This window comes from Oncorhynchus masou, unplaced genomic scaffold (genome assembly GCF_036934945.1).
Source record: "Oncorhynchus masou masou isolate Uvic2021 unplaced genomic scaffold, UVic_Omas_1.1 unplaced_scaffold_3152, whole genome shotgun sequence".
NCBI lineage: Eukaryota > Metazoa > Chordata > Actinopteri > Salmoniformes > Salmonidae > Oncorhynchus > Oncorhynchus masou.
In genome coordinates, this window is record NW_027009569.1 from 1 (window position 1) to 27,704 (window position 27,704).

General features: G+C 46.0%; 1 protein-coding gene across 1 annotated transcript; it reads left to right on the forward strand.

The window, feature by feature from the left end:
* Positions 1 to 485: 485 nt before the first annotated feature.
* On the forward strand, positions 486 to 26,899 carry LOC135534215 (oxysterol-binding protein-related protein 3-like; the record flags this gene model as incomplete). Its single annotated transcript, XM_064961303.1, is given in 14 exon segments — positions 486 to 623; positions 1,634 to 1,724; positions 1,920 to 2,044; positions 2,687 to 2,806; positions 6,469 to 6,496; positions 6,499 to 6,516; positions 6,519 to 6,604; positions 6,725 to 6,788; positions 8,422 to 8,500; positions 10,911 to 11,055; positions 13,022 to 13,166; positions 16,316 to 16,442; positions 20,319 to 20,441; positions 25,631 to 26,899. Coding segments are annotated over 14 exon segments (1,386 nt in total), but the record flags the coding sequence as incomplete, so codon positions are not given.
* Between the last annotated feature and the right edge of the window lie 805 nt (positions 26,900 to 27,704).

Genomic DNA, 27,704 nt, shown 5'->3' on the forward strand with positions numbered 1-27,704 from the left:
GTCTGGGTCGCCCTCTGGGCCCTGGTCAACAGTACTGTCTGGGTCCCCCTCTGGGCCCTGGTCAACAGTACTGTCTGGGTCCCCCTCTGGGCCCTGGTCAACAGTACTGTCTGGGTCCCCCTCTGGGCCCTGGTCAACAGTACTGCCCTATAACAGGAATAAGGTACATTTGAGACACAACCTGTATGTGTGTTCAATTCACACAGTCATGCTATTCTTTGGAAATGTACATGTTTAATCATGGTTTATTGTTTCAGACAGTAACAGAAGAATGAGTTAAAATTAATCTAAGCCTAAACCTAGCTGAATTAATCTGAGCCTAAACCTAACTGAATTAATCTAAGCCTAAACCTAACTGAATTAATCTGAGCCTAAACCTAACTGAATTAATCTAAGCCTAAACCTAACTGAATTAATCTGAGCCTAAACCTAACTGAATTAATCTAAGCCTAAACCTAACTGACATTATGTTCTCCTCTTATTAGAAGCAAGACTCCACCGATGGATCCCACCCCCTAGTTCACCAGGCGTCCAATGAGAGCAGAGCGTCCATCACAGAGTCTCTGTCAGAGTTTTTCGATGCTCAGGAGGTTCTACTGTCTGCCAGCTCCTCAGAAAACGAGGTCAGTGTCTGACTGGGCTGCTCTCTCTCTGTTGTTGAAACCAGTCAATACTGGAGGAGGAGAGGAGGAGGGAGCAGGAGGAGGGAGGAGGAGAGAGAGAGGAGGAAAGAGAGGAGGGAGGGAGGATCGGGGAAGAGAAGGATATAGAGGAGCAAGGGGAGGCTACAGGGTGGGAGGGGGATGAGGAGAGAGGATGAGGAGGAGAGGGAGGAAGATGAGGAGGGAGGATAGAGGAGGGAGGGGAATGAGGAGGATGAGGAGAGAGGAGGAGGGAGGAGGAGAGAGAGAGGAGGAAAGTGAGGGTGGAGGGGGATGAGGAGGGAGGAGGAGAGAGAGGAGGAAAGAGAGGAGGGAGGGGGATGAGGAGGGAAGAGGAGAGAGAGAGGAGGAAAAAGAAGAAGGAGGGGTTGGGGAGGGAGGAGGAGAAAGAGAGGAGGGAGGGGGATGAGGAGGGAGGAGGAGAGAGAGGAGGGAGGAGGAGAGAGAGAGGAGGGAGGGGGATGAGGAGTGGAGGAGGAGAAAGAGAGGAGGGAGGGGGATGAGGAGGGAGGAGGAGAGAGAGAGGAGTAACAGACAGAGAACTGGAGGATACTTTGTCTGGACCCACTTCTGGCTTCAGACTTAATGAGGCACCTCCAGTCAGAGCTCTGAGCTACAGGACATGTTCAGTATGTTTTCTGTTCCTGTGTGAAAGTTAATTACCCCCATCTAAAAATAACATACCCTTACTGCAGAGAGGAGAGGAGCTGAGGTGTACATTAGTCAGTGTCTTCTCTGGGACCGACCGTCTCCCTCCCCCTCCGTTCTCAAACCCACTGAATGCATCCCAAATGGCATCCTATTCCCCATTTAGGGCACCATTTAAAGGATGTTCCCATATGTTGTGACAGGATGTTGAAAGGGACCTGACAGCTTCCTGTTTCCTGGTTCTCACATCTCTCAGGTGGGCGCTGTAAAAAAGGTATATTTGACCACTAATGATAATCTGGGATTTATTCTTTATCCTGCAGGCCTCTGATGATGACTCATACATCAGTGACAACGTCAGCGACAACATCTCCATGGACAACTTCAGCAACGAGACGGAGAGACCTAACTCGGGTAAGGGGACACTCTACCATGTGTGTTTCAAGTGGCGCCCTATTCCCAGTATAATGCACTCCTGTTGACCGGGGCTCATAGCTCTGTTCAACACTAGTACAATAGGGTGCAATTTGGGACATGTTTTCCTGGTTATGTATTGACATACAGTAGTTATGACCACTAATATCCTGATCATAACCCTCCACCCTCCAGGCTGTGAAGAGACCGGGGCCCTTCTGAGAAGACGCAGGTCGTGCCTCCCGTCGGCCAGCCCCAACACCAGTAACATCAGTCTATGGAACATCCTTAAGAACAACATAGGGAAAGACCTCTCCAAGGTATCCATGGACTTATAGCTTTATTTCTGTCTCCTGTGTGTTGGTTTATTTCTGTCTATTGTGTTGGTTTTTAGTTGTGTTTGTGATTTGTCTCTGCCTACTGTAACGGCTTTCGTCTGGTGGAAGAGAAGCGGACCAAAATGCAGCGTGGTATTTCTGATACATGTTTAATGACGATGAAAAAACGAACTATACAAAACAACAAACGGAAGGTGAAAACCTATACAGCCTATCTGGTGACAACAAACACAGAGACAGGAATAATCACCCACGAAATACTCAAAGAATATGGCTGCCTAAATAGGGTTCCCAATCAGAGACAACGATAATCACCTGACTCTGATTGAGAACCGCCTCAGGCAGCCATAGACTATGCTATACACCCCCAAGACAAAACACACCACAAAAACCCATGTCACACCCTGGCCTGACCAAATAAATGCAGACAAAAACAATATACTTCGACCAGGACGTGACACCTACGTAGAGCTCTAAACATTACTAAATGTCTTATTATGTTACTTACATTATTCTATTTGGTTTACGTGACATTATTACATAATTACTACATTTGTTTTCTTATGAAGGTGACCAAATCTAGCTTTGTGATTGCTGTGTAAATGTGTTCTTGTGATTATTCAGGTGGCTATGCCTGTTCAGCTGAACGAGCCCCTCAACACCCTGCAGAGACTGTGTGAGGAGCTGGAGTACAGCGAGCTGCTGGACAGAGCTGCTAACACACAGGACCCCTTTGAACGCATGGTGAGAGGGGATGTGTACACACACACACACACACACACACACACACACACACACACACACACACACACACACACACTGGACTCCTTTGAGGGTATGGAGAGAGAATATGCTCTAAATACACACACACTGACATAGTAGCACTTTCACAATGGGACCCAGCACATACACACACCGAACAGATTCACACATCTGAGCACACAAGACTCCTTCTGCACAAATGGTGAATAATACACACTCTTCACGGTAGTGCTGTAATGTCCTATGGACATTTGAGGAGAAATTACATTTCATTCCCACTGGCTGGATCCTGATTGGACACTTCAGGGCTGTAGCCAGTAGTGTGCCTCGGTCAGCTCCGTTTTGGGAAATATTTGGAAATAAAATGATCTGTTTGGTTTTCTGCTTTTTGGGTATATAATTGTCATCAGCAATTGTATATGACTCAAATGGATTGAGGATTTAGGACTAGCACTTTGTTGATTTGCATGGCACTTTGTATTCACTGACCAGTTTTTCAAAGGAGAGACATTTGATGAAAGCCTTTGAAGACATGGGACCTCACTGCGGTAATAAATCATATATAGAATATATTTCCTGCAGAGCGTTCCACATTGAAATGATGAATGTGTTTTGGCTGCAGGTACTCAGTGCAGAGACCAGAACGAGACCCACAGCTTCCAGACTCCCGATCCAATAGAAGTTGAGGAGTTTGTCAGATTTTCAGAGAGGTAGGCGTCATAAGCGATGATACATGGTGAACTAGAAAAGAAGAGGTGTCATAAATACAGGCTCATTCCAAATGGGCTCCTAATGCCCCATTAAGATGGTCCAAAGTAATTGCGCTTTTGAATGGGGTGCTATTTGGGATGCAGCCTATATTTATTGACACCCTCTGCCCTTTTCTCAGTTCACCTCATGGATATCGCTGCCAGTTGTGTGTTCTCTTCCTCCTCTCACTGCATTATCAGCAGGCAGAGCCAAGCATCAATCAACAGTTAGGCATTAGTTATGACAGAGGCAGTAATGCGTCATCAATCAATAGCTGGGCATTAATTTACCAGACAGAGTGTACAGTAATGCTACATCAATCATAGCTAGGCATTAATTTACAGATAGAAGTACAGTAATGCCATCAATCAACATTTAGGCATTGTTACAGACAGAGGTACTGTAATGCTACATCAATCAATGGCTAGGCATTAGTTACAGATGAGGTAATGCTACATTAATCAACAGCTAGGCATTAGTTACAGACAGAGGTACAGTAATGCTGCATCAATCAATAGCTAGGCATTAGTTACAGACAGAGGTACAGTAATGCTACATCAATCAATAACTAGGCATTAGTTACAGACAGAGGTACAGTAATGCTACATTCATCAGCTGGCTAAGCATTAGTTACAGACAGAATGCGGTAATGCCATTAATCAATAGCTAGGCATTAGTTACAGACAGAGGTACAGTACTTGTGTTTAATTACAACATGCTCCCAAACCCAGTCCTCCTTGGCCCCCCTGTGTGCACATTTAGTTTTTCCCCAGGCACTACACAGCTGATTCAAACACAACTCATCATCAAGCTCAGATTATTTTGAATCAGCTCTATAGTGCAAGGGTGATGACTAAATGTACGGCCTTCTTAGTGTCCCCAGGACTTAGTTTGGGAAACTGATTTAACACAACTGGTAATTCGCGTGGTTTTAGTTCGGGTTTCCGAGATCACCACAGATGTAAGGACTGTATCATCAGCATACATGCGGGTGTCCACTCCCTTTCACATAGAAGACAGGTTGTTGATGTAGAGGCTGAAGGATAAGGACCTAGGATGGAGCCCTGGGGCTCTTCAGCGTGCACCTCTTGGTACAGCTCAGTACATATACTCATATAGTAGATGACATTACATAGTTCTTAAAGATTTCTGAAAAACCTGGGAATTTTGCAACTATCATCTGTGTTAAAGAGGAGAGTAGCAGTCAGTTGAAGACAGCTCTAATCTGTGTTGAAGAGGAGAGGCAGCTGAACAGCTCTAATCTGTGTTGAAGAGGAGAGGAAGCTGAGAAGACTAGCTCTAATCTGTGTTGAAAGGAGGAAGCTGAAGACAGCTCTAATCTGTGTTGAAGAGGAAGGAAGCTGAAGACAGCTCTAATCTGTGTTGAAGAAGAGGGAAAGTCAGCTGAAGACAGCTCTAATCTGTTTTGAAAGAGGCGAGGAAACTGAAGACAGCTGTAATCTGTGTTGAAGAGGAGAGGCGAGTCAGCTGAGGACAGCTCTAATCTGTGTTGAAGAGGAGGAAGCTGAAGACAGCTCTAATCTGTGTTGAAGAGGAGAGGCAGCAGGCAGATGAAGACAGCTGTAGTCTGCGTTGAAGAGGAGAGGCAGCAGGCAGCTGAAGACATCTGTCCCATCAGGGTCTTTGTGGAGTGGAGGAGATGGTGATGATGATGATGATGAGTGCTTTTCCCTGGCCCAGTGTGGCCTATCAGAGGAAACATCCAGATCCAGACAGCATCCACTCAGCCAGCCAGCCATTCTGGCTTCCTCTCAAATGACACCCTATTCCCTATGGGCCGTGATTAAAAGTAGTGCACTAAATAGAGTTCCATTTGGACACAGCCTCTCCCATTCAGTTTCACATTACTGAGGTCATCAGGCCCATTCTACTCAAATGGAGAGGAAATTATTTACATTTTATTAATTTAACTAGAAAAGTCAGTTAAGAACAAATTCTCATTTACAATGACCAAACCCTAACCGGACGACAACGCCCCATGGGACTCCCAATCACGGCCAGTTGTGATACAGCCTTGAACCAGGGTCTGTAGTGACACCACTAGCACTGAGATGCTGCGCCACTCGGGAGCCCAATTATATCTATATATGTGGGAAATTGAGTGGGAATTTCACCAGCAATGATCAGATGTTAGAATGAAGGGTTATTGAATGGTCCATTGGACACAAACTCACTACAAACAGTTCTCCTGCGGACCCCAGGGGTAATTATGGTGGGACGACCTCTTATCTCATAGAGATGTACCAGAGGGCTCATCTCCGGCTCGGGTCATCTTTGGAGAATGGAGAGCACAGACAGCGCCATTGAGGGCTGAAACAGGCTTTGGGCCAAGTCCTCTATCCAACTGGTTCCACTTTGCACTTTCTGTCATCCATAAAAACTGTCATCATGTCATTCTTGGGTTGATATGTGTTTTGACTCACTAACTACTGTGTGTGTGTGTCTGTCTGACTGTCTGTCTGTCTGTCTCTGTCTGTCTGTCTGTGTCTGTCTGTCTGTCTGTCTGTCTGTCTGTCTGTCTGTCTGTCTGTCTGTCTGTCTGTCTGCCTGTCTGTCTGTCTGTCGTTAACTGTCTGTCTGTCTGTCGTTAACTGTCTGTCTGTCTGTCGTTAACTGTCTGTCTGTCTGTCGTTAACTGTCTGTCTGTCTGTCTGTCTGTCTGTCGTTAACTGTCTGTCTGTCTGTCGTTAACTGTCTGTCTGTCGGTCGTTAACTGTCTGTCTGTGGTTAACTGTCTGTCTGTCTGTGGTTAACTGTCTGTCTGTCTGTGGTTAACTGTCTGTCTGTCTGTGGTTAACTGTCTGTCTGTCTGTGGTTAACTGTCTGTCTGTCTGTGGTTAACTGTCTGTCTGTGGTTAACTGTCTGTCTGTAGGTGTACATAGCCACGTTTGCAGTGTCGGGCACGCGTCCAGCTACCACCGGCGGGAGGGAAGCCCTTCAACCCGGTCCTGGGGAGACCTATGAGTGTGACCGCCCCGACAAAGGGCCTCCGATTTGTAGCAGAACAGGTACTATACACAGACCCACATGTCCTAAATATGACCTGGAAGTATTTGTCCCACATCTGAAGAATTCATAGGGTTTGATCCATCAAGTACAAGCCTGCCATTCTTTATCTCTGTTCTCAGGTCAGCCATCACCCACCTATATCAGCATGCCACGCTGACTCTAAAAACTACATATTCTGGCAAGGTAAGTCAACACCATGGTCCTCTACAAACTATTACCCTTTCACCTGATACTCACCCTTTCACCTGATACTCACCCTTTCACCTGATACTCACCCTTTCACCTGATACACACCCTTTCACCTGATATTCACCATTTCACCTGAACACACACCCTTTCACCTGAAACACACCCTTTCACCTGACGCTCACCCTTTCACCTGATGCTCACCCTTTCACCTGATACTCACCCTTTCACCTGAAACACACCCTTTCACCTGATACACACCCTTTCACCTGATACACACCCTTTCACCTGATACTCACCCTTTCACCTGAAACACACCCTTTCACCTGATACACACCCTTTCACCTGATACACACCCTTTCACCTGATACTCACCCTTTCACCTGATACACACCCTTTCACCTGATACACACCCTTTCACCTGATACACACACTTTCACCTGATACTCACCCTTTCACCTGATACTCACCCTTTCACCTGATACACACCCTTTCACCTGATACTCACCCTTTCACCTGATACACACCCTTTCACCTGATACTCACCCTTTCACCTGATACACACCCTTTCACCTGATACACACCCTTTCACCTGATACACACCCTTTCACCTGATACACACACTTTCACCTGATACTCACCCTTTCACCTGATACTCACCCTTTCACCTGATACACACCCTTTCACCTGATACTAACCCTTTCACCTGATACTAACCCTTTCACCTGATACACACCCTTTCACCTGATACTCACCCTTTCACCTGATACTCACCCTTTCACCTGATACACACCCTTTCACCTGATACTCACCCTTTCACCTGATACACACCCTTTCACCTGATACTCACCCTTTCACCTGATACACACACCCTTTCACCTGATACTCACCCTTTCACCTGATACACACCCTTTCACCTGATACACCCTTTCACCTGATACTCACCCTTTCACCTGATCGCACCCTTTCACCTGATACTCACCTTTCACCTGATACTCACCCTTTCACCTGATACTCACCCTTTCACCTGATACGCACCCTTTCACCTGATACTCACCCTTTCACCTGATACTCACCCTTTCACCTGATACTCACCCTTTCACCTGACACAGACACTGGGTTTATAACTAGGGGCAGAGATTTTCCTTACCAGCTATTACAGCTAGTCTAAAGCTGGAGTCCTAACCAACCATACCAGCTATTAGTCTAAAGCTGGAGTCCTAACCAACCATACCAGCTATTAGTCTAAAGCTGGAGTCCCTAACCAACCATACCAGCTATTAGTCTAAAGCTGGGTCCTAACCAACCATACCAGCTATTAGTCTAAAGCTGGAGTCCCTAACCAACCATACCAGCTATTAGTCTAAAGCTGGAGTCCCTAACCAACCATACCAGCTATTAGTCTAAAGCTGGAGTCCCTAACCAACCATACCAGCTATTAGTCTAAAGCTGGAGTCCCTAACCAACCATACCAGCTATTAGTCTAAAGCTGGAGTCCCTAACCAACCATACCAGCTATTAGTCTAAAGCTTTAGGCCCTAACCAACCATACCAGCTATGAGTCTAAAGCTGGAGGCAGTTCCTCTTGGATGCACTAACCCTGCTGTTGTCTTTCCTGTGATGTCTTTAGACATGAGGTGGAAAAACAAGTTCTGGGGGAAGTCTATGGAAATAGTTCCTGTGGGCACCACCCATGTGATGCTGCCAGGGTGAGTGCTTTACTGTCCCTCTCAATTTCACTCTACCTGACCACCCGTACTGACCAACTAGCCACTGTCTCCATGGTCCAACCAGGCCCCCCTTACTGACCAACTAGCCACTACATCCATGGTCCCACCAGACCCCCCTTACTGACCAACTAGCCATTACATCCATGGTTCAACCAGACCGCCCTTACTGACCAACTAGCCATTACATCCATGGTCCCACCAGACCCCCCAAACCTGTTTGTCAATGTCCAGATATCACTCAAATAAATAATAGACTGATAATAGACTGATAACAGACTGATAACAGACTGATAGTAGACTGATAGTAGACTGATAATAGACTGATAATAGACTGATAGTAGACTGATAACAGACTGATAACAGACTGATAACAAACTGATAGTAGACTGATAACAGACTGATAACAGACTGATAACAGACTGATAACAGACTGATAGTAGACTGATAACAGACTGATAATAGACTGATAATAGACTGATAGTAGACTGATAATAGACTGATAATAGACTGATAGTAGACTGATAACAGACTGATAATAGACTGATAACAGACTGATAACAGACTGATAGTAGACTGATAGTAGACTGATAATAGACTGATAGTAGACTGATAGTAGACTGATAATAGACTGATAACAGACTGATAACAAACTGATAGTAGACTGATAACAGACTGATAACAGACTGATAACAGACTGATAACAGACTGATAGTAGACTGATAGTAGACTGATAGTAGACTGATAATAGACTGATAACAGACTGATAACAGACTGATAACAGACTGATAACAGACTGATAACAGACTGATAGTAGACTGATAATAGACTGATAATAGACTGATAGTAGACTGATAGTAGACTGATAGTAGACTGATAACAGACTGATAATAGACTGATAGTAGACTGATAATAGACTGATAGTAGACTGATAACAGACTGCTAATAGACTGATAGTAGACTGATAGTAGACTGATAACAGACTGATAATAGACTGATAACAGACTGATAGTAGACTGATAGTAGACTGATAATAGACTGATAACAGACTGATAACAGACTGATAACAGACTGATAACAGACTGATAGTAGACTGATAGTAGACTGATAATAGACTGATAACAGACTGATAACAGACTGATAGTAGACTGATAGTAGACTGATAACAGACTGATAGTAGACTGATAGTAGACTGATTACAGACTGATAATAGACTGCTAATAGACTGATAGTAGACTGATAACAGACTGATAATAGACTGATAGTAGACTGATAACAGACTGATAACAGACTGATAGTAGACTGATAATAGACTGATAACAGACTGATAACAGAATGATAACAGACTGATAACAGACTGATAATAGACTGATAGTAGACTGATAGTAGACTGATAGTAGACTGATAGTAGACTGATAGTAGACTGATAACAGACTGATAACAGACTGATAACAGACTGAGAGTAGACTGATAACAGACTGATAACAGACTGATAACAGACTGATAGTAGACTGATAACAGACTGATAGTAGACTCATAGTAGACTGATAACAGACTGATAGTAGACTGATAGTAGACTGATAGTAGACTGATAACAGACTGATAGTAGACTGATAACAGACTGATAGTAGACTGATAACAGACTGATAACAGACTGATAGTAGACTGATAGTAGACTGATAGTAGACTGATAGTAGACTGATAACAGACTGATAGTAGACTGATAGTAGACTGATAGTAGACTGATAATAGACTGATAACAGACTGATAACAAACTGATAGTAGACTGATAACAGACTGATAATAGACTGATAACAGACTGATAATAGACTGATAATAGACTGATAGTAGACTGATAGTAGACTGATAACAGACTGATAACAGACTGATAATAGACTGATAGTAGACTGATAGTAGACTGATAATAGACTGATAGTAGACTGATAGTAGACTGATAGTAGACTGATAACAGACTGATAACAGACTGATAGTAGACTGATAATAGACTGATAGTAGACTGATAGTAGACTGATAACAGACTGATAGTAGACTGATAGTAGACTGATAATAGACTGATAGTAGACTGATAGTAGACTGATAACAGACTGATAATAGACTGATAATAGACTGATAGTAGACTGATAGTAGACTGATAGTAGACTGATAACAGACTGATAGTAGACTGATAGTAGACTGATTTAATTCTATTAAAGGTACTTTTGTTGTTTTATACAGTGACCTGCGTCTTATCTCGTGCGCATGCGCGCGTGCACACGCACACACACACACACACACACACACACACACACACACACACACACACACACACACACCACACACACACACACTGAAACACAAACATATTGTGACACGCCCTCTCCCCGTCCTGCAGGTTTGGGGACCACTATGAGTGGAACAAGGTCACGTCCTGCATCCACAACATCCTGAGTGGGCAGCGCTGGATAGAACACTATGGAGAGATCTCCATCAGGAACACCAGCACTGATATCTGCCAGTGTAAGGTCACCTTCATCAAGGTGAGAGACGGGGGGTGTGTGTGGGGGTGTAAACCGGAGGGGATATTCCACCTGTTTAACCTGATATTTAGAGCAGTCAGTATCTGGGTGTGTGAGTCCCCCCTGGCCATGGCAGTAATAAAGCTGCTTTTCAGTGAGAGATATCCAGCCACTCTCCAGTCTAACTGGACACTGGAAAGCTGCAAGCTGAGTGGAAATGCTTCTTTATAAGTGATGCAGGTTGATGAAAGGGTTGTTAAAAGCTTAAATTAGTCAAAACTGTGTTCCACATACACACACACACACTGTGCATGGCCTTCCCCTGAATGAACAACAACTCCATGCATCTCTGCGTTTTGAAGTTGAACGTGAGAGGCCATTCCAAAAGCTGACAGGTAATTGGTGTTCGTCTCTGAGGAGTTGAAAGGTCTACTGCAGTGTAGAAGGATGCCAGGTCAAGACATGTAGGAGCTCATTATGCAATATAACCTCTCCTGTCCTGTCCTCTTTCCTCTCCTCTCCTGTCCTGTCCTATTTCCTCTCCTTTCCCCTCTCCTGTCCTCTACTGTCCTGTCCTCTCCTCTCTCCTGTCCTCTCCTTTCCTCTCCTCTCCCCTCTCATGTCCTCTACTGTCCTGTCCTCTCCTCTCTCCTGTCGTCTCCTGTCCTGTCCTCTCCTCTCTCCTGTCCTCTCCTTTCCTCTCCTCTCCCCTCTCCTGTCCTCTACTGTCCTGTCCTCTCCTCTCTCCTCTCATGTCCTCTCCTCTCTCCTGTCTTCTCCCTCTCCTGTCCTCTCCCCTCTCCTGTCCTCTCCTGTCCTCTCCTTTCCTCTCCTCTCCCCTCTCCTGTCCTCTACTGTCCTGTCCTCTCCTCTCTTCTCTCCTGTCCTCTCCTTTCCTCTCCTCTCCCCTCTCCTGTCCTCTACTGTCCTGTCCTCTCCTCTCTCCTGTCCTCTCCTCTCTCCTGTCCTCTCCTCTCCTGTCCTCTCCCTCTCCTCTCCTTTCCTCTCCTCTCCCCTCTCCTGTCCTCTACTGTCCTGTCCTCTCCCCTCTCCTCTCCTGTCCTGTCCTCTACGATGCTGTCCTCTCCTCTTTCCTCTCCACTCTCCCCTCTCCTCTCTCATCTCTACCCCCTCTCCTCTTTCCTCTCCACTCTCCCCTCTCCTCTCTCCTCTCTCATCTCTACCCCCTCTCCTCTCCCCACTCCTCTTTCCCCTCTCCCCTCTACCCTGTCCTCTCTTTCCTCTCTCCTCTCTACCCTGTCCTCTCTTTCCTCTCTCATCTCTACCCCTCTCCTCTCCCCACTCCTCTTTCCCCTCTCGCCTCTACCCTGTCCCCTCTTTCCTCTCTCCTCTCCTATCACCCCGCTCATCTCTCCCCCTCTCTCCTCTTTCCTCTCTCATCTCTCTCCTTTCTCCTCTCCTCTCTTCTCATGTCCCCTCATCTCCTCAGTGGTTCTCATTGTAAACTACTGTACTCTACTGGTTCAGCATGTTGCGTTTGAACATAGATAACTCAACACTGCCATCCACTGGCTGGTATATAAAGATGAAAATAAAGATCTATTATGACTCTTCTTACCCACAGTGACTCATAGATCAGAACGACAGACAAACTAAACCTGATAACTATTAAATAAGATTAATTTAGGGCCTGTCCCCAATGGAAACCTATTCCCTATACACTCTTAGAAAAAGGGTCCAAAGTGTTCTTCAGCTTTCCCCATAGGAGAACCCTTTTGGTTCCCCGGTAGAACCCTTTTGGTTCCAGGTAGAACCCTTTTGGTTCCAGGTTGAACCCTTTTTGGTTCTATTTAAAAACCCTCTGTGGAAAGGGTTCTATATGGAACCAAAAAGGGTTCTCATATGGGGACAGCCGAATAACCCTTTAAGGTTCTAGATAGCATATTTCTTTCTAGGTGTATATTGCAATATTTTGTCCAGGGCTTGATATTCAATAACAATGTTATGCATTCCTCCCTGTGTACAGGCCAAGTACTGGAACTCGAGTGTTAACGAGGTGGAGGGCACCATCACAGACCACAAGGGGAAGGTCATCCACAGACTGTTTGGGAAGTGGAACGAGGGGGTGTACTGTGGAGACCCCCCCTCTGCCACCTGCATCTGGAGAGCCAGTATGTATGATTGTAATAACAGCCTGCACCTGTTATACTGAGCCCAGTGTCTTGACCTACACATGATACAGATCAGGGCTTTACATGTTTAGCCCATCGGTTGGGAGTATTCATACTTTTCTTATCCGTACAGTTGATTTTTAAATGATCTCTTTATCTTGATGTCTACTAGTAGATACAGTTCAGACCCCTTGTGTCTTTATCTTGATGTCTACTAGTAGATACAGTTCAGACCCCTTGTGTCTTTATCTTGATGTCTACTAGTAGATACTGTTCAGACCCCTTGTGTCTTTATCTTGATTTCTACTAGTAGATACAGTTCAGACCCCTTGTGACTTTATCTTGATTTCTACCAGTAGTTACGGTTCAGACCCCTTGTGTCTTTATCTTGATTTCTACCAGTAGATACAGTTCAGACCCCTTGTGTCTTTATCTTGATTTCTACCAGTAGATACAGTGCAGACCCCTTGTGTCTTTATCTTGATTTCTACCAGTAGATACAGTGCAGACCCCTTGTGTCTTTATCTTGATTTCTACCAGTAGTTACAGTTCAGACCCCTTGTGTCTTTATCTTGATGTCTACCAGTAGATACAGTGCAGACCCCTTGTGTCTTTATCTTGATTTCTACTAGTAGATACAGTTCAGACCCCTTGTGTCTTTATCTTGATGTCTACTAGTAGATACAGTTCAGACCCCTTGTGTCTTTATCTTGATTTCTACTAGTAGATACAGTTCAGACCCCTTGTGTCTTTATCTTGATTTCTACTAGTAGATACAGTTCAGACCCCTTGTGTCTTTATCTTGATGTCTACTAGTAGATACAGTGCAGACCCCTTGTGTCTTTATCTTGATTTCTACTAGTAGATACAGTTCAGACCCCTTGTGTCTTTATCTTGATTTCTACTAGTAGATACAGTTCAGACCCCTTGTGTCTTTATCTTGATTTCTACTAGTAGATACAGTTCAGACCCCTTGTGTCTTTATCTTGATGTCTACTAGTAGATACAGTTCAGACCCCTTGTGTCTTTATCTTGATTTCTACTAGTAGATACAGTTCAGACCCCTTGTGTCTTTATCTTGATGTCTACTAGTAGATACAGTTCAGACCCCTTGTGTCTTTATCTTGATGTCTACCAGTAGATACAGTGCAGACCCCTTGTGTCTTTATCTTGATGTCTACTAGTAGATACAGTTCAGACCCCTTGTGTCTTTATCTTGATGTCTACCAGTAGATACAGTGCAGACCCCTTGTGTCTTTATCTTGATGTCTACTAGTAGATACAGTTCAGACCCCTTGTTCAGACCCCTTGTGTCTTTATCTTGATTTCTACCAGTAGATACAGTTCAGACCCCTTGTGTCTTTATCTTGATTTCTACCAGTAGTTACAGTTCAGACCCCTTGTGTCTTTATCTTGATTTCTACTAGTAGATACAGTTCAGACCCCTTGTGTCTTTATCTTGATTTCTACCAGTAGATACAGTTCAGACCCCTTGTGTCTTTATCTTGATTTCTACCAGTAGATACAGTTCAAACCCCTTGTGTCTTTATCTTGATTTCTACTAGTAGATACAGTTCAGACCCCTTGTGTCTTTATCTTGATTTCTACCAGTAGATACAGTTCAAACCCCTTGTGTCTTTATCTTGATTTCTACTAGTAGATACAGTTCAGACCCCTTGTGTCTTTATCTTGATTTCTACTAGTAGATACAGTTCAGACCCCTTGTGTCTTTATCTTGATTTCTACTAGTAGATACAGTTCAGACCCCTTGTGTCTTTATCTTGATTTCTACCAGTAGATACAGTGCAGACCCCTTGTGTCTTTATCTTGATTTCTACTAGTAGATACAGTTCAGACCCCTTGTGTCTTTATCTTGATTTCTACTAGTAGATACAGTGCAGACCCCTTGTGTCTTTATCTTGATTTCTACTAGTAGATACAGTGCAGACCCCTTGTGTCTTTATCTTGATTTCTACTAGTAGATACAGTTCAGACCCCTTGTGTCTTTATCTTGATTTCTACTAGTAGATACAGTGCAGACCCCTTGTGTCTTTATCTTGATTTCTACTAGTAGATACAGTTCAGACCCCTTGTGTCTTTATCTTGATTTCTACTAGTAGATACAGTGCAGACCCCTTGTGTCTTTATCTTGATTTCTACTAGTAGATACAGTGCAGACCCCTTGTGTCTTTATCTTGATTTCTACTAGTAGATACAGTTCAGACCCCTTGTGTCTTTATCTTGATGTCTACTAGTAGATACAGTGCAGACCCCTTGTCTTTTTCCACATTTTGTTACGTTACAGCCTTATTCTAAAATGAATTAAATAGTTTTCCCCCTCATTAATCTACACATAATACACCATAATGACAAAGCAAAAACACTTATTTTATTTTATTGTTATTTTTTTCTACAAAAAATGAAACTGAAATATCACATTGACATAATTACTCTCTATCTCTATATCTTTATTTATACCAGTAAATATCTTAGAACAATATGTGTCTGAAGCTAAACAATATTAATATACTGTAAGTAAAAAGTGAAAGTGAAAATCACCCAGTAAAAGTCTAACAGTATTTGGTTCTAAATATAATTAAGTATCAAAAGTAAATGTAATTGATCTAATATACTTAAATATCAAAAGTAAAAGTATAAATCATAAAATTCCTTATATTAAGCAAACCAGACGGCACAATGTTCTTGTTTTTTTCTTTACGGATAGCCAGAGTCACCCTCCAACACTCAGACATCATCTAAAAACAACGCATGTTTGTCCCCCAGATCAGGCAGTAGGGATGACCAGGGATGTTCTCTGTTTAGTGAGTCCCCCAGATCAGAGGCAGTAGGGATGACCAGGGATATTCTCTGTTTAGTGAGTCCTCCAGATCAGAGGCAGTAGGGATGACCAGGGATGTTCTCTGTTTAGTGAGTCCTCCAGATCAGAGGCAGTAGGGATGACTGAAGTATTTTAAAGTATTTTTACTTCAGGACTTTACACCACTGTTGCTAATTACATAAATGGCATTCCTTACTCTGTAGTTTATAGAATCATCTCCCTGGGATGTAAAAGAGTGTCTCTGGTGTGTGTGTCTGTGTGTGTCTCTGTGTGTGTCTCTGTGTGTGTCTCTGTGTGTGTGTGTTCTCAGATGCCATGCCGGCTGACCACGAGCAGTACTACGGCTTCACTAAGTTTGCTATGGAGCTCAATGAGCTGGACCCTTCACTGAAACTGCTGCTGCCTCCCACAGACACCCGGCTACGGCTCGACCAGAGGTGAGAGACAGAGTGCTACTGTACAGTAACACACCGTTGTCTTAGTATGGTGTAGGGACCAGCATGGCGTAAAGACCAGCATGGTGTAGGGACCAGCATGGTGTAGGGACCAGCATGGCGTAGGGACCAGCATGGCGTAGGGACCAGCATGGCGTAGGGACCAGCATGGCGTAGGGACCAGCATGGTGTAAAGTCCAGCATGGTGTAGGGACCAGCATGGTGTAAAGTCCAGCATGGTGTAGGGACCAGCATGGTGTAGGGACCAGCATGGCGTAGAGACCAGCATGGCGTAAAGTCCAGCATGGTGTAGGGACTAGCATGGTGTAGGGACTAGCATGGTGTAGGGACTAGCATGGTGTAGGGACCAGCATGGTGTAGGGACCAGCATGGCGTAAAGTCCAGCATGGCGTAAAGACCAGCATGGTGTAGGGACCAGCATGGTGTAGGGACCAGCATGGTGTAGGGACCAGCATGGCGTAAAGTCCAGCATGGTGTAGGGACCAGCATGGTGTAGGGACCAGCATGGCGTAAAGACCAGCATGGTGTAGGGACCAGCATGGTGTAGGGACCAGCATGGCATAAAGACCAGCATGGTGTAGTGACCAGCCTGGTGTAGGGACCAGCATGGTGTAGGGACCAGCATGGCATAAAGTCCAGCATGGCGTAAAGACCAGCATGGTGTAGGGACCAGCATGGTGTAGGGACCAGCATGGCGTAGGGGCCAGCATGGCGTAGGGGCCAGCATGGCGTAGAGGCCAGCATGGCGTAGAGGCCAGCATGGTGTAGGGACCAGCATGGCGTAGGGACCAGCATGGTGTAAAGTCCAGCATGGTGTAGGGACCAGCATGGCGTAAAAACCAGCATGGTGTAGGGACCAGCATGGCGTAGAGACCAGCATGGCGTAAAGTCCAGCATGGTGTAGGGACTAGCATGGTGTAGGGACTAGCATGGTGTAGGGACCAGCATGGTGTAGGGACCAGCATGGCGTAAAGTCCAGCATGGTGTAGGGACCAGCATGGTGTAGGGGCCAGCATGGCGTAAAGACCAGCATGGTGTAGGGACCAGCATGGTGTAGGGACCAGCATGGCGTAAAGTCCAGCATGGCGTAAAGACCAGCATGGTGTAGGGACCAGCATGGTGTAGGGACCAGCATGGTGTAGGGACCAGCATGGTGTAAAGTCCAGCATGGTGTAGGGACCAGCATGGTGTAGGGACCAGCATGGCGTAAAGACCAGCATGGTGTAGGGACCAGCATGGCGTAAAGACCAGCATGGTGTAGTGACCAGCCTGGTGTAGGGACTAGCATGGCATAAAGACCAGCATGGTGTAGTGACCAGCCTGGTGTAGGGACCAGCATGGTGTAGGGACCAGCATGGCATAAAGTCCAGCATGGCGTAAAGACCAGCATGGTGTAGGGACCAGCATGGTGTAGGGACCAGCATGGCGTAGGGGCCAGCATGGCGTAGGGGCCAGCATGGCGTAGAGGCCAGCATGGCGTAGAGGCCAGCATGGTGTAGGGACCAGCATGGCGTAGGGACCAGCATGGTGTAAAGTCCAGCATGGTGTAGGGACCAGCATGGCGTAAAAACCAGCATGGTGTAGGGACCAGCATGGCGTAGAGACCAGCATGGCGTAAAGTCCAGCATGGTGTAGGGACTAGCATGGTGTAGGGACTAGCATGGTGTAGGGACCAGCATGGTGTAGGGACCAGCATGGCGTAAAGTCCAGCATGGTGTAGGGACCAGCATGGTGTAGGGGCCAGCATGGCGTAAAGACCAGCATGGTGTAGGGACCAGCATGGTGTAGGGACCAGCATGGCGTAAAGTCCAGCATGGCGTAAAGACCAGCATGGTGTAGGGACCAGCATGGTGTAGGGACCAGCATGGTGTAGGGACCAGCATGGTGTAAAGTCCAGCATGGTGTAGGGACCAGCATGGTGTAGGGACCAGCATGGCGTAAAGACCAGCATGGTGTAGGGACCAGCATGGCGTAAAGACCAGCATGGTGTAGTGACCAGCCTGGTGTAGGGACCAGCATGGTGTAGGGACCAGCATGGCATAAAGTCCAGCATGGCGTAAAGACCAGCATGGTGTAGGGACCAGCATGGTGTAGGGACCAGCATGGCGTAGGGGCCAGCATGGCGTAGGGGCCAGCATGGCGTAGAGGCCAGCATGGCGTAGAGGCCAGCATGGCGTAGGGACCAGCATGGCGTAGGGACCAGCATGGCGTAGGGACCAGCATGGAGTAGGGACCAGCATGGCGTAGGGACCAGCATGGCGTAGGGACCAGCATGGTATAACAATGTAGAAATGTGCATTTGCCAATGCAGTTTCGTATTACAGTGATCATTATTACACCATACACCAGACATGGGCAAACTACGGCCCGCGGGCCACATACGGCCCGTTAGGCTTTTTAATCCGGCCCGCCGAACTTGTCCAAATTATAGTAAAAACCTCCTTTTTTCCCCTTTCCCTGCAATACCCACGTTTCCCCAATAGATGGCGCACTCAAAACACATTGACCGTTGTTGGAGTGGCGCGTATTTCTCTTTATTTCACTTTAATTTTCACTTCGTTTCACGTCACCATTAAGCCCTTCTGTGAAAATGAGCGGACCAAAGAGAAGGAAAGTGGACAGCGAATGCCGAGTGTTTAATAAGGAGTGGACAACAAAATACTTCTTCACTGAAGTCCGATCAACGGCTGTATGTCTGATATGCCAAGAAGCTGTTGCGGTTTTCAAAGAGTACAATATCAGCCGTCACTTTGCCATGAAGCATGCAAACTATGCTAGCAAGCAGTCAACACAAGAACGGGCGGCTACAGCTCAGAGGTTGGCAGCTAATTTACAGAGTCAACAGAACTTTTTTCACCGACAAACTGCAATTCAAGAGTCAAGTACCAAGGCAAGTTATTTGCTGGCATTCAAATTAGCAAAGGCTAGCAAGCCTTTCTCCGAAGGCGAGTTTTTGAAAGAGTGCATTTTTGAAAGAGTGCATTATGAAAAAATGCATATGGAAAGTTTGGAAGTGCGTCTTTTAATTAAGAGCAATGCGCATTTACGCACAGCAGCGGTACAGTAGCTTAATTAACACGCCGCACATCGCTCTTAATTTAAATTTAAATTTTCAGCTGATATTTAATACAGCCTATGTCTGTGTGCTTGGCAACGATACACGTGTACTGTTTGCGCGTGAAGGCGAGGGCGTCCGTGGCGAGTTTGTAGAGCGCGCGGTCAGGACAATCCATCCATGATTTTGCGGAGTTTAACACAAGTAGATATTATTGAGCTTGAGTATTTCGTTGTGTAATAATATGTTTTGAATGTTGAAAGTGATTCCATTTTTCAATAAATGTTGATTTCTTTAACTTTGCACCTTCGATTGAAACTTATTAAAAACAGACGCAATCTTGATAAATCACAGTGCGTATGTTATTTTAATCTATTTACATTTCCTCCTCCCAGTATCTCCGAAATAGTATGTAAATGCCATATCTTGCATATTCCTTGAGACAAATTTATTAACTGATAAGGGCTATTTTTCACATTTGAAAGACAGTTAATAAATTGGGTTGTAGTGTTCTTACTGTGCTATGAGGTTTGCACACACTACATTTAATGCTTTAGTATATCCGGCCCAAACACTCCCTCCAAATGCTCCTGGCCCGGCCCCTCTGTCAAATTTTAGAACCCATTGTGGCCCGCGAGTCAAAATGTTTGCCCACCTCTGCCATACACAGTTGGGTTTGCTTTATTGTTTATCCAAATGAATCCATTTGTGTGTGTGTGTGTGTGTGTGTGTGTGTGTGTGTGTGTGTGTGTGTGTGTGTGTGTGTGTGTGTGTGTGTGTGTGTGTGTGTGTGTGTGTACCAGGCTGCTAGAGGAGGGCAACGTAGAGGCAGCAGAGGAACAGAAACAGAAGATAGAACAGCAGCAGAGAGACAGACGCAGAGTCCTGGAGGAAAACACCATGACACATCAACCCACATTCTTCAGGTGAACTCCTACAGCTGTATACAGGGCGATGCCTAAACTGTCACGGACGTGGCCATTTGACAGACAGGATATGAGCACTCTACATTTACATTACATTTAAGTCATTTAGCAGACGCTCTTATCCAGAGCGACTTACAAATTGGTGAATTCACCTTCTGACATCCAGTGGAACAGCCACTTTACAATAGTGCATCTAAATCATTTAAGGGGGGAGAAGGATTACTTTATCCTATCCTAGGTATTCCTTGAAGAGGTGGGGTTTCAGGTGTCTCCGGAAGGTGGTGATTGACTCCGCTGTCCTGGCGTCGTGAGGGAGTTTGTTCCACCATTGGGGGCCAGAGCAGCGAACAGTTTTGACTGGGCTGAGCGGGAACTGTACTTCCTCAGTGGTAGGGAGGCGAGCAGGCCAGAGGTGGATGAACGCAGTGCCCTTGTTTGGGTGTAGGGCCTGATCAGAGCCTGGAGGTACTGCGGTGCCGTTCCCCTCACAGCTCCGTAGGCAAGCACCATGGTCTTGTAGCGGATGCGAGCTTCAACTGGAAGCCAGTGGAGAGAGCGGAGGAGCGGGGTGACGTGAGAGAACTTGGGAAGGTTGAACACCAGACGGGCTGCGGCGTTCTGGATGAGTTGTAGGGGTTTAATGGCACAGGCAGGGAGCCCAGCCAACAGCGAGTTGCAGTAATCCAGACGGGAGATGACAAGTGCCTGGATTAGGACCTGCGCCGCTTCCTGTGTGAGGCAGGGTCGTACTCTGCGGATGTTGTAGAGCATGAACCTACAGGAACGGGCCACCGCCTTGATGTTAGTTGAGAACGACAGGGTGTTGTCCAGGATCACGCCAAGGTTCTTAGCGCTCTGGGAGGAGGACACAATGGAGTTGTCAACCGTGATGGCGAGATCATGGAACGGGCAGTCCTTCCCCGGGAGGAAGAGCAGCTCTGTCTTGCCGAGGTTCAGCTTGAGGTGGTGATCCGTCATCCACACTGATATGTCTGCCAGACATGCAGAGATGCGATTCGCCACCTGGTCATCAGAAGGGGGAAAGGAGAAGATTAATTGTGTGTCGTCTGCATAGCAATGATAGGAGAGACCATGTGAGGTTATGACAGAGCCAAGTGACTTGGTGTATAGCGAGAATAGGAGAGGGCCTAGAACAGAGCCCTGGGGGACACCAGTGGTGAGAGCGCGTGGCGAGGAGACAGATTCTCGCCACGCCACCTGGTAGGAGCGACCTGTCAGGTAGGACGCAATCCAAGCGTGGGCCGCGCCGGAGATGCCCAACTCGGAGAGGGTGGAGAGGAGGATCTGATGGTTCACAGTATCGAAGGCAGCCGATAGGTCTAGAAGGATGAGAGCAGAGGAGAGAGAGTTAGCTTTAGCAGTGCGGAGCGCCTCCGTGATACAGAGAAGAGCAGTCTCAGTTGAATGACTAGTCTTGAAACCTGACTGATTTGGATCAAGAAGGTCATTCTGAGAGAGATAGCGGGAGAGCTGGCCAAGGACGGCACGTTCAAGAGTTTTGGAGAGAAAAGAAAGAAGGGATACTGGTCTGTAGTTGTTGACATCGGAGGGATCGAGTGTAGGTTTTTTCAGAAGGGGCGCAACTCTCGCTCTCTTGAAGACGGAAGGGACGTAGCCAGCGGTCAGGGATGAGTTGATGAGCGAGGTGAGGTAAGGGAGAAGGTCTCCGGAAATGGTCTGGAGAAGAGAGGAGGGGATAGGGTCAAGCGGGCAGGTTGTTGGGCGGCCGGCCGTCACAAGAAGCGAGATTTCATCTGGAGAGAGGGGAGAAAGAGGTCAGAGCACAGGGTAGGGCAGTGTGAGCAGAACCAGCGGTGTCGTTTGACTTAGCAAACGAGGATCGGATGTCGTCGACCTTCTTTTCAAAATGGTTGACGAAGTCATCTGCAGAGAGGGAGGAGGGGGGGGGGGGAGGAGGATTCAGGAGGGAGGAGAAGGTGGCAAAGAGCTTCCTAGGGTTAGAGGCAGATGCTTGGAATTTAGAGTGGAAGAAAGTGGCTTTAGCAGCAGAGACAGAGGAGGAAAATGTAGAGAGGAGGGAGTGAAAGGATGCCAGGTCCGCAGGGAGGCGAGTTTTCCTCCATTTCCGCTCGGCTGCCCAGAGCACTGTTCTGTGAGCTCGCAATGAGTCGTCGAGCCACGGAGCGGGGAGGGGAGGACCGAGCCGGCATGGAGGATAGGGGACATAGAGAGTCAAAGGATGCAGAAAGGGAAGAGAGGAGGGTTGAGGAGGCAGAATCAGGAGATAGGTTGGAGAAGGTATGAGCAGAGGGAAGAGATGATAGGATGGAAGAGGAGAGAGTAGCGGGGGAGAGAGAGCGAAGGTTGGGACGGCGCGATACCATCCGAGTAGGGGCAGTGTGGGAAGTGTTGGATGAGAGCGAGAGGGAAAAGGATACAAGGTAGTGGTCGGAGACTTGGAGGGGAGTTGCAATGAGGTTAGTGGAAGAACAGCATCTAGTAAAGATGAGGTCGAGCGTATTGCCTGCCTTGTGAGTAGGGGGGAAGGTGAGAGGGTGAGGTCAAAAGAGGAGAGGAGTGGAAAGAAGGAGGCAGAGAGGAATGAGTCAAAGGTAGACGTGGGGAGGTTAAAGTCGCCCAGGACTGTGAGAGGTGAGCCGTCCTCAGGAAAGGAGCTTATCAAGGCATCAAGCTCATTGATGAACTCTCCGAGGGAACCTGGAGGGCGATAAATGATAAGGATGTTAAGCTTGAAAGGGCTGGTAACTGTGACAGCATGGAATTCAAAGGAGGCGATAGACAGATGGGTAAGGGGAGAAAGAGAGAATGACCACTTGGGAGAGATGAGGATCCCGGTGCCACCACCCCGCTGACCAGAAGCTCTCGGGGTGTGCGAGTACACGTGGGTACAGGGGTTCCCAACCTAGTGGTCGCGGGACATTCCTTGATTTGAGGGATTTTTTTTCTTTTTTTACTATACAGTATATGCAGTATTTTTATTTTTATTTTTTACAAATGAGCAATTGTATAAACCGATCTATAATGACACATAACTCTGCGATGCTAGAAACAAGTGGTTGACTCCCAGAGGAAGACACTGATGCACATGGGGTTGTCTTTGTTTGGGAAGTCTGATACAATGTGCGATTCGGTTGCTATCAATTGGATCTATTCACTTTGGGCCCGATTCCGACTTTGTAAATGACCCGTTTTCTTACGCACACCTTTCCTACCCACCTCTCAGGCTTTTGCGCTGAATAAATGTAATCCCGTTTACCAACACATTTTCTTGTGGAGTTTTCTGTGAGAAAGTTAACATGTTGAAATGTTTCCGTTTGCTGCCATATGACTGGTTTCACATTCGTCTCCAGTGATTATAATGTCAAATAGATCTAAAAACAAGTGTCATTTATATTTACAATCCCCTCATCCAAACTGATTACTCATTTACCAAGCTCTAATCAATAGCTCTTATCAAGTACTCCTTTACCTAGCTCTAATCAATAGCTCTTATCAAGTACTCATTTACCAAGCTCTAATCAATAGCTCTTATCAAGTACTCATTTACCAAGATCTAATCAATAGCTCTTATCAAGTACTCATTTACCAAGCTCTAATCAATAGCTCTTATCAAGTACTCGTTTACCTAGCTCTAATCAACAGCTCTTATCAAGTACTCATTTACCAAGCTCTAATCAATAGCTCTGATCAAGTACTCGTTTACCTAGCTCTAATCAACAGCTCTTATCAAGTACTCATTTACCAAGCTCTAATCAATAGCTCTTATCAAGTACTCGTTTACCTAGCTCTAATCAACAGCTCTTATCAAGTACTCATTTACCAAGCTCTAATCAATAGCTCTGATCAAGTACTCGTTTACCTAGCTCTAATCAACAGCTCTTATCAAGTACTCATTTACCTAGCTCTAATCAAGTACTTATTTACCTAGCTCTAATCAATAGCTCTGATCAAGTACTCGTTTACCAAGCTCTAATCAACAGCTCTAATCAAGTACTCGTTTACCTAGCTCTAATCAAGTACTCATTTACCTAGCTCTAATCAATAGCTCTGATCAAGTACTCGTTTACCAAGCTCTAATCAACAGCTCTAATCAAGTACTCGTTTACCTAGCTCTAATCAAGTACTCATTTACCTAGCTCTAATCAATAGCTCTGATCAAGTTGTAAATTACAGTGCATGGAGAATGGTTCTTTTTTGATTGGAAAGCAAAAGCAATCTGATGCTTTTTCCACTTGGAATCGGTAGGTTTGCTAGACCTTATTCATAGTTTCCTAGCGCATAAAAGTGGTCAGAATCCCCCGTATCTGCAGACACACCTCTGCCACACCTTCATGTATTCAATCTCCACCCAAAACGAATAGCAGGTGAACATCACGCTATTCTCATGCTTCAGTTCAAGTTCAGATAATTATGTTCCATTTACTCGCTTAACTCAGGTCGGAATCGGGCCCTTTCTGTAAAAGAGAATACGTACAATTAAATTAAAGGGTTCATATAAATGATAATAACAAAACGTATTTGGTAGCAGAATAACATTGGGTCTAGACTTTATTTTTCTTATAAAGGGGCCCTGTTCTAATACATCTCCACAGCTAAACTCCACCTGCATTTATTCCCACTGGGTTTATTAAAGCAATAAGGCAGGAGGAGGTGTGGTATATGGCCAATATACCACGGCTAAGGGCTGTTCTTATGCATGACACAACGTGTCTGGATACAGCCCTTAGCCGTGGTATAATGGTCATTTTCAGCCAATCAGCATTCAGGACTCGAACCACCCAGTTTATAACACAATATGGATGTACCTGTATAGATGTACAAGTACCACAACAGACACACTAGTCACGTAACATGTCCATGGGAACATTAGGTTTCTCCATTTTCAGTAGCTGGTTCTCAGTTTCCATTCACTTCTGTTGGCAAGCTTGTGAGTGTTGAAGGCATAGTTACAAAACAGTCACATTTGAGTATTTTGTTCATTAGTCCACTGTTAATCCACACATGTCAACAGTCAAGGTTTCAAGAAAGAGCACTTATAGTAAAAAGCAAAAATGTGGTGATGATGATGAGGCTGATGATGATGATGAGGCTGTGTTTTGCATCATGATCTTTTTGTTGTTGATTCTTTTTAGAAGGTATTTCATTATTCAGTTCAGGTAAAGAATATATCTTTCTGTTGTCCACAGGAAATCAAAGGACGACACCTGGGTTAGCAACAACACTTACTGGGACCTGAGAAGGGATCCAGGCTTTTCCCACCTGGACTGTCCTGTGTTGTGGTGACCTGAGGAGGAACCAGGCTATCCCCACCTGGACTGTCCTGTACTGGGGTGACCTGAGGAGGGAACCAGGCTATCACCACCTGGACTGTCCTGTGTTGTGGTGACCTGAGGAGGGAACCAGGCTATCCCCACCTGGACTGTCCTGTATTGGGGTGACCTGAGGAGGGAACCAGGCTATCCCCACCTGGACTATCCTGTATTGGGGTGACCTGAGGAGGGATCCAGGCTTTTCCCACCTGGACTGTCCTGTGTTGTGGTGACCTGAGGAGGGAACCAGGCTATCCCCACCTGGACTGTCCTGTATTGGGGTGACCTGAGGAGGGATCCAGGCTTTTCCCACCTGGACTGTCCTGTGTTGTGGTGACCTGAGGAGGGAACCAGGCTATCCCCACCTGGACTGTCCTGTATTGGGGTGACCTGAGGAGGGAACCAGGCTATCACCACCTGGACTATCCTGTGTTGTGGTGACCTGAGGAGGGAACCAGGCTATCACCACCTGGACTGTCCTGTGTTGTGGTGACCTGAGGAGGGAACCAGGCTATCAACACCTGGACTGTCCTGTGTTGTGGTGACCTGAGGAGGGAACCAGGCTATCACCACCTGGACTGTCCTGTGTTGTGGTGACCTGAGGAGGGAACCAGGCTATCACCACCTGGAATGTCCTGTGTTGTGGTGACCTGAAGAGGGAACCAGGCTATCACCACCTGGACTGTCCTGTGTTGTGGTGACCTGAGGAGGGAACCAGGCTATCACCACCTGGACTGTCCTGTGTTGTGGTGACCTTAGTGTGACTTTTGTGGCCACTGGTCACACACCTGGGTCATGTTTATTAGGCCCAGGACTGAAACAGGGAGGGACGACCTGAACGTGTCCAGTAAGAAACACTTGTGTGTTCAAAAGGCACCAAACACAGAAAACAAGAAAACAGACTGCAACTTCCAGTCCAATAAGAAACTTCATTTTTTTGTTTTCAGTTGCAAAACGTTTTGCTACGGTGTGCACTTATGAACACGACCCTGTTTGGACTTCCTGTCTGTACTGTGACCCAGGCTGGTTCTGGGGGCTGGAATCCTGCTGCTCTATCCGTCTCATTGGTTACGCGTTAAATGGCACCCTATTCCCTACATAGTGTACTGCTTTTGACCAGAGCCCTGTGGGCCCAAGTAGTGCATCATACGCTAAAGGGAATAGGGTGCCATTTGGGACGACGGTCTTGTACATGTCCATCTACTGTCCATCATTCACATGTCCATCTACTGTCCATCTACTATCCATCATTCACATGTCCATCTACTGTCCATCATTCACATGTCCATCTACTGTCCATCTACTGTCCATCTACTGTCCATCTACTATCCATCATTCACATGTCCATCAACTGTCCATCTACTATCCATCATTCACATGTCCATCTACTATCCATCATTCACATGTCCATCTACTGTCCATCTACTGTCCATCTACTGTCCATCTACTATCCATCATTCACATGTCCATCAACTGTCCATCTACTATCCATCATTCACATGTCCATCTACTGTCCATTTACTATCCATCTACTGTCCATCTACTGTCCATCTACTATCCATCATTCACATGTCCATCAACTGTCCATCTACTATCCATCATTCACATGTCCATCTACTGTCCATTTACTATCCATCTACTGTCCATCTACTCTCCATCATTCACATGTCCATCTTCTGTCCATCATTCACATGTCCATCTACTGTCCATCTACTATCCATCATTCACATGTCCATCTACTGTCCATCATTCACATGTCCATCTACTGTCCATCTACTGTCCATCTACTGTCCATCTACTATCCATCATTCACATGTCCATCAACTGTCCATCTACTATCCATCATTCACATGTCCATCTACTGTCCATCTACTATCCATCTACTGTCCATCTACTGTCCATCTACTCTCCATCATTCACATGTCCATCTTCTGTCCATCATTCACATGTC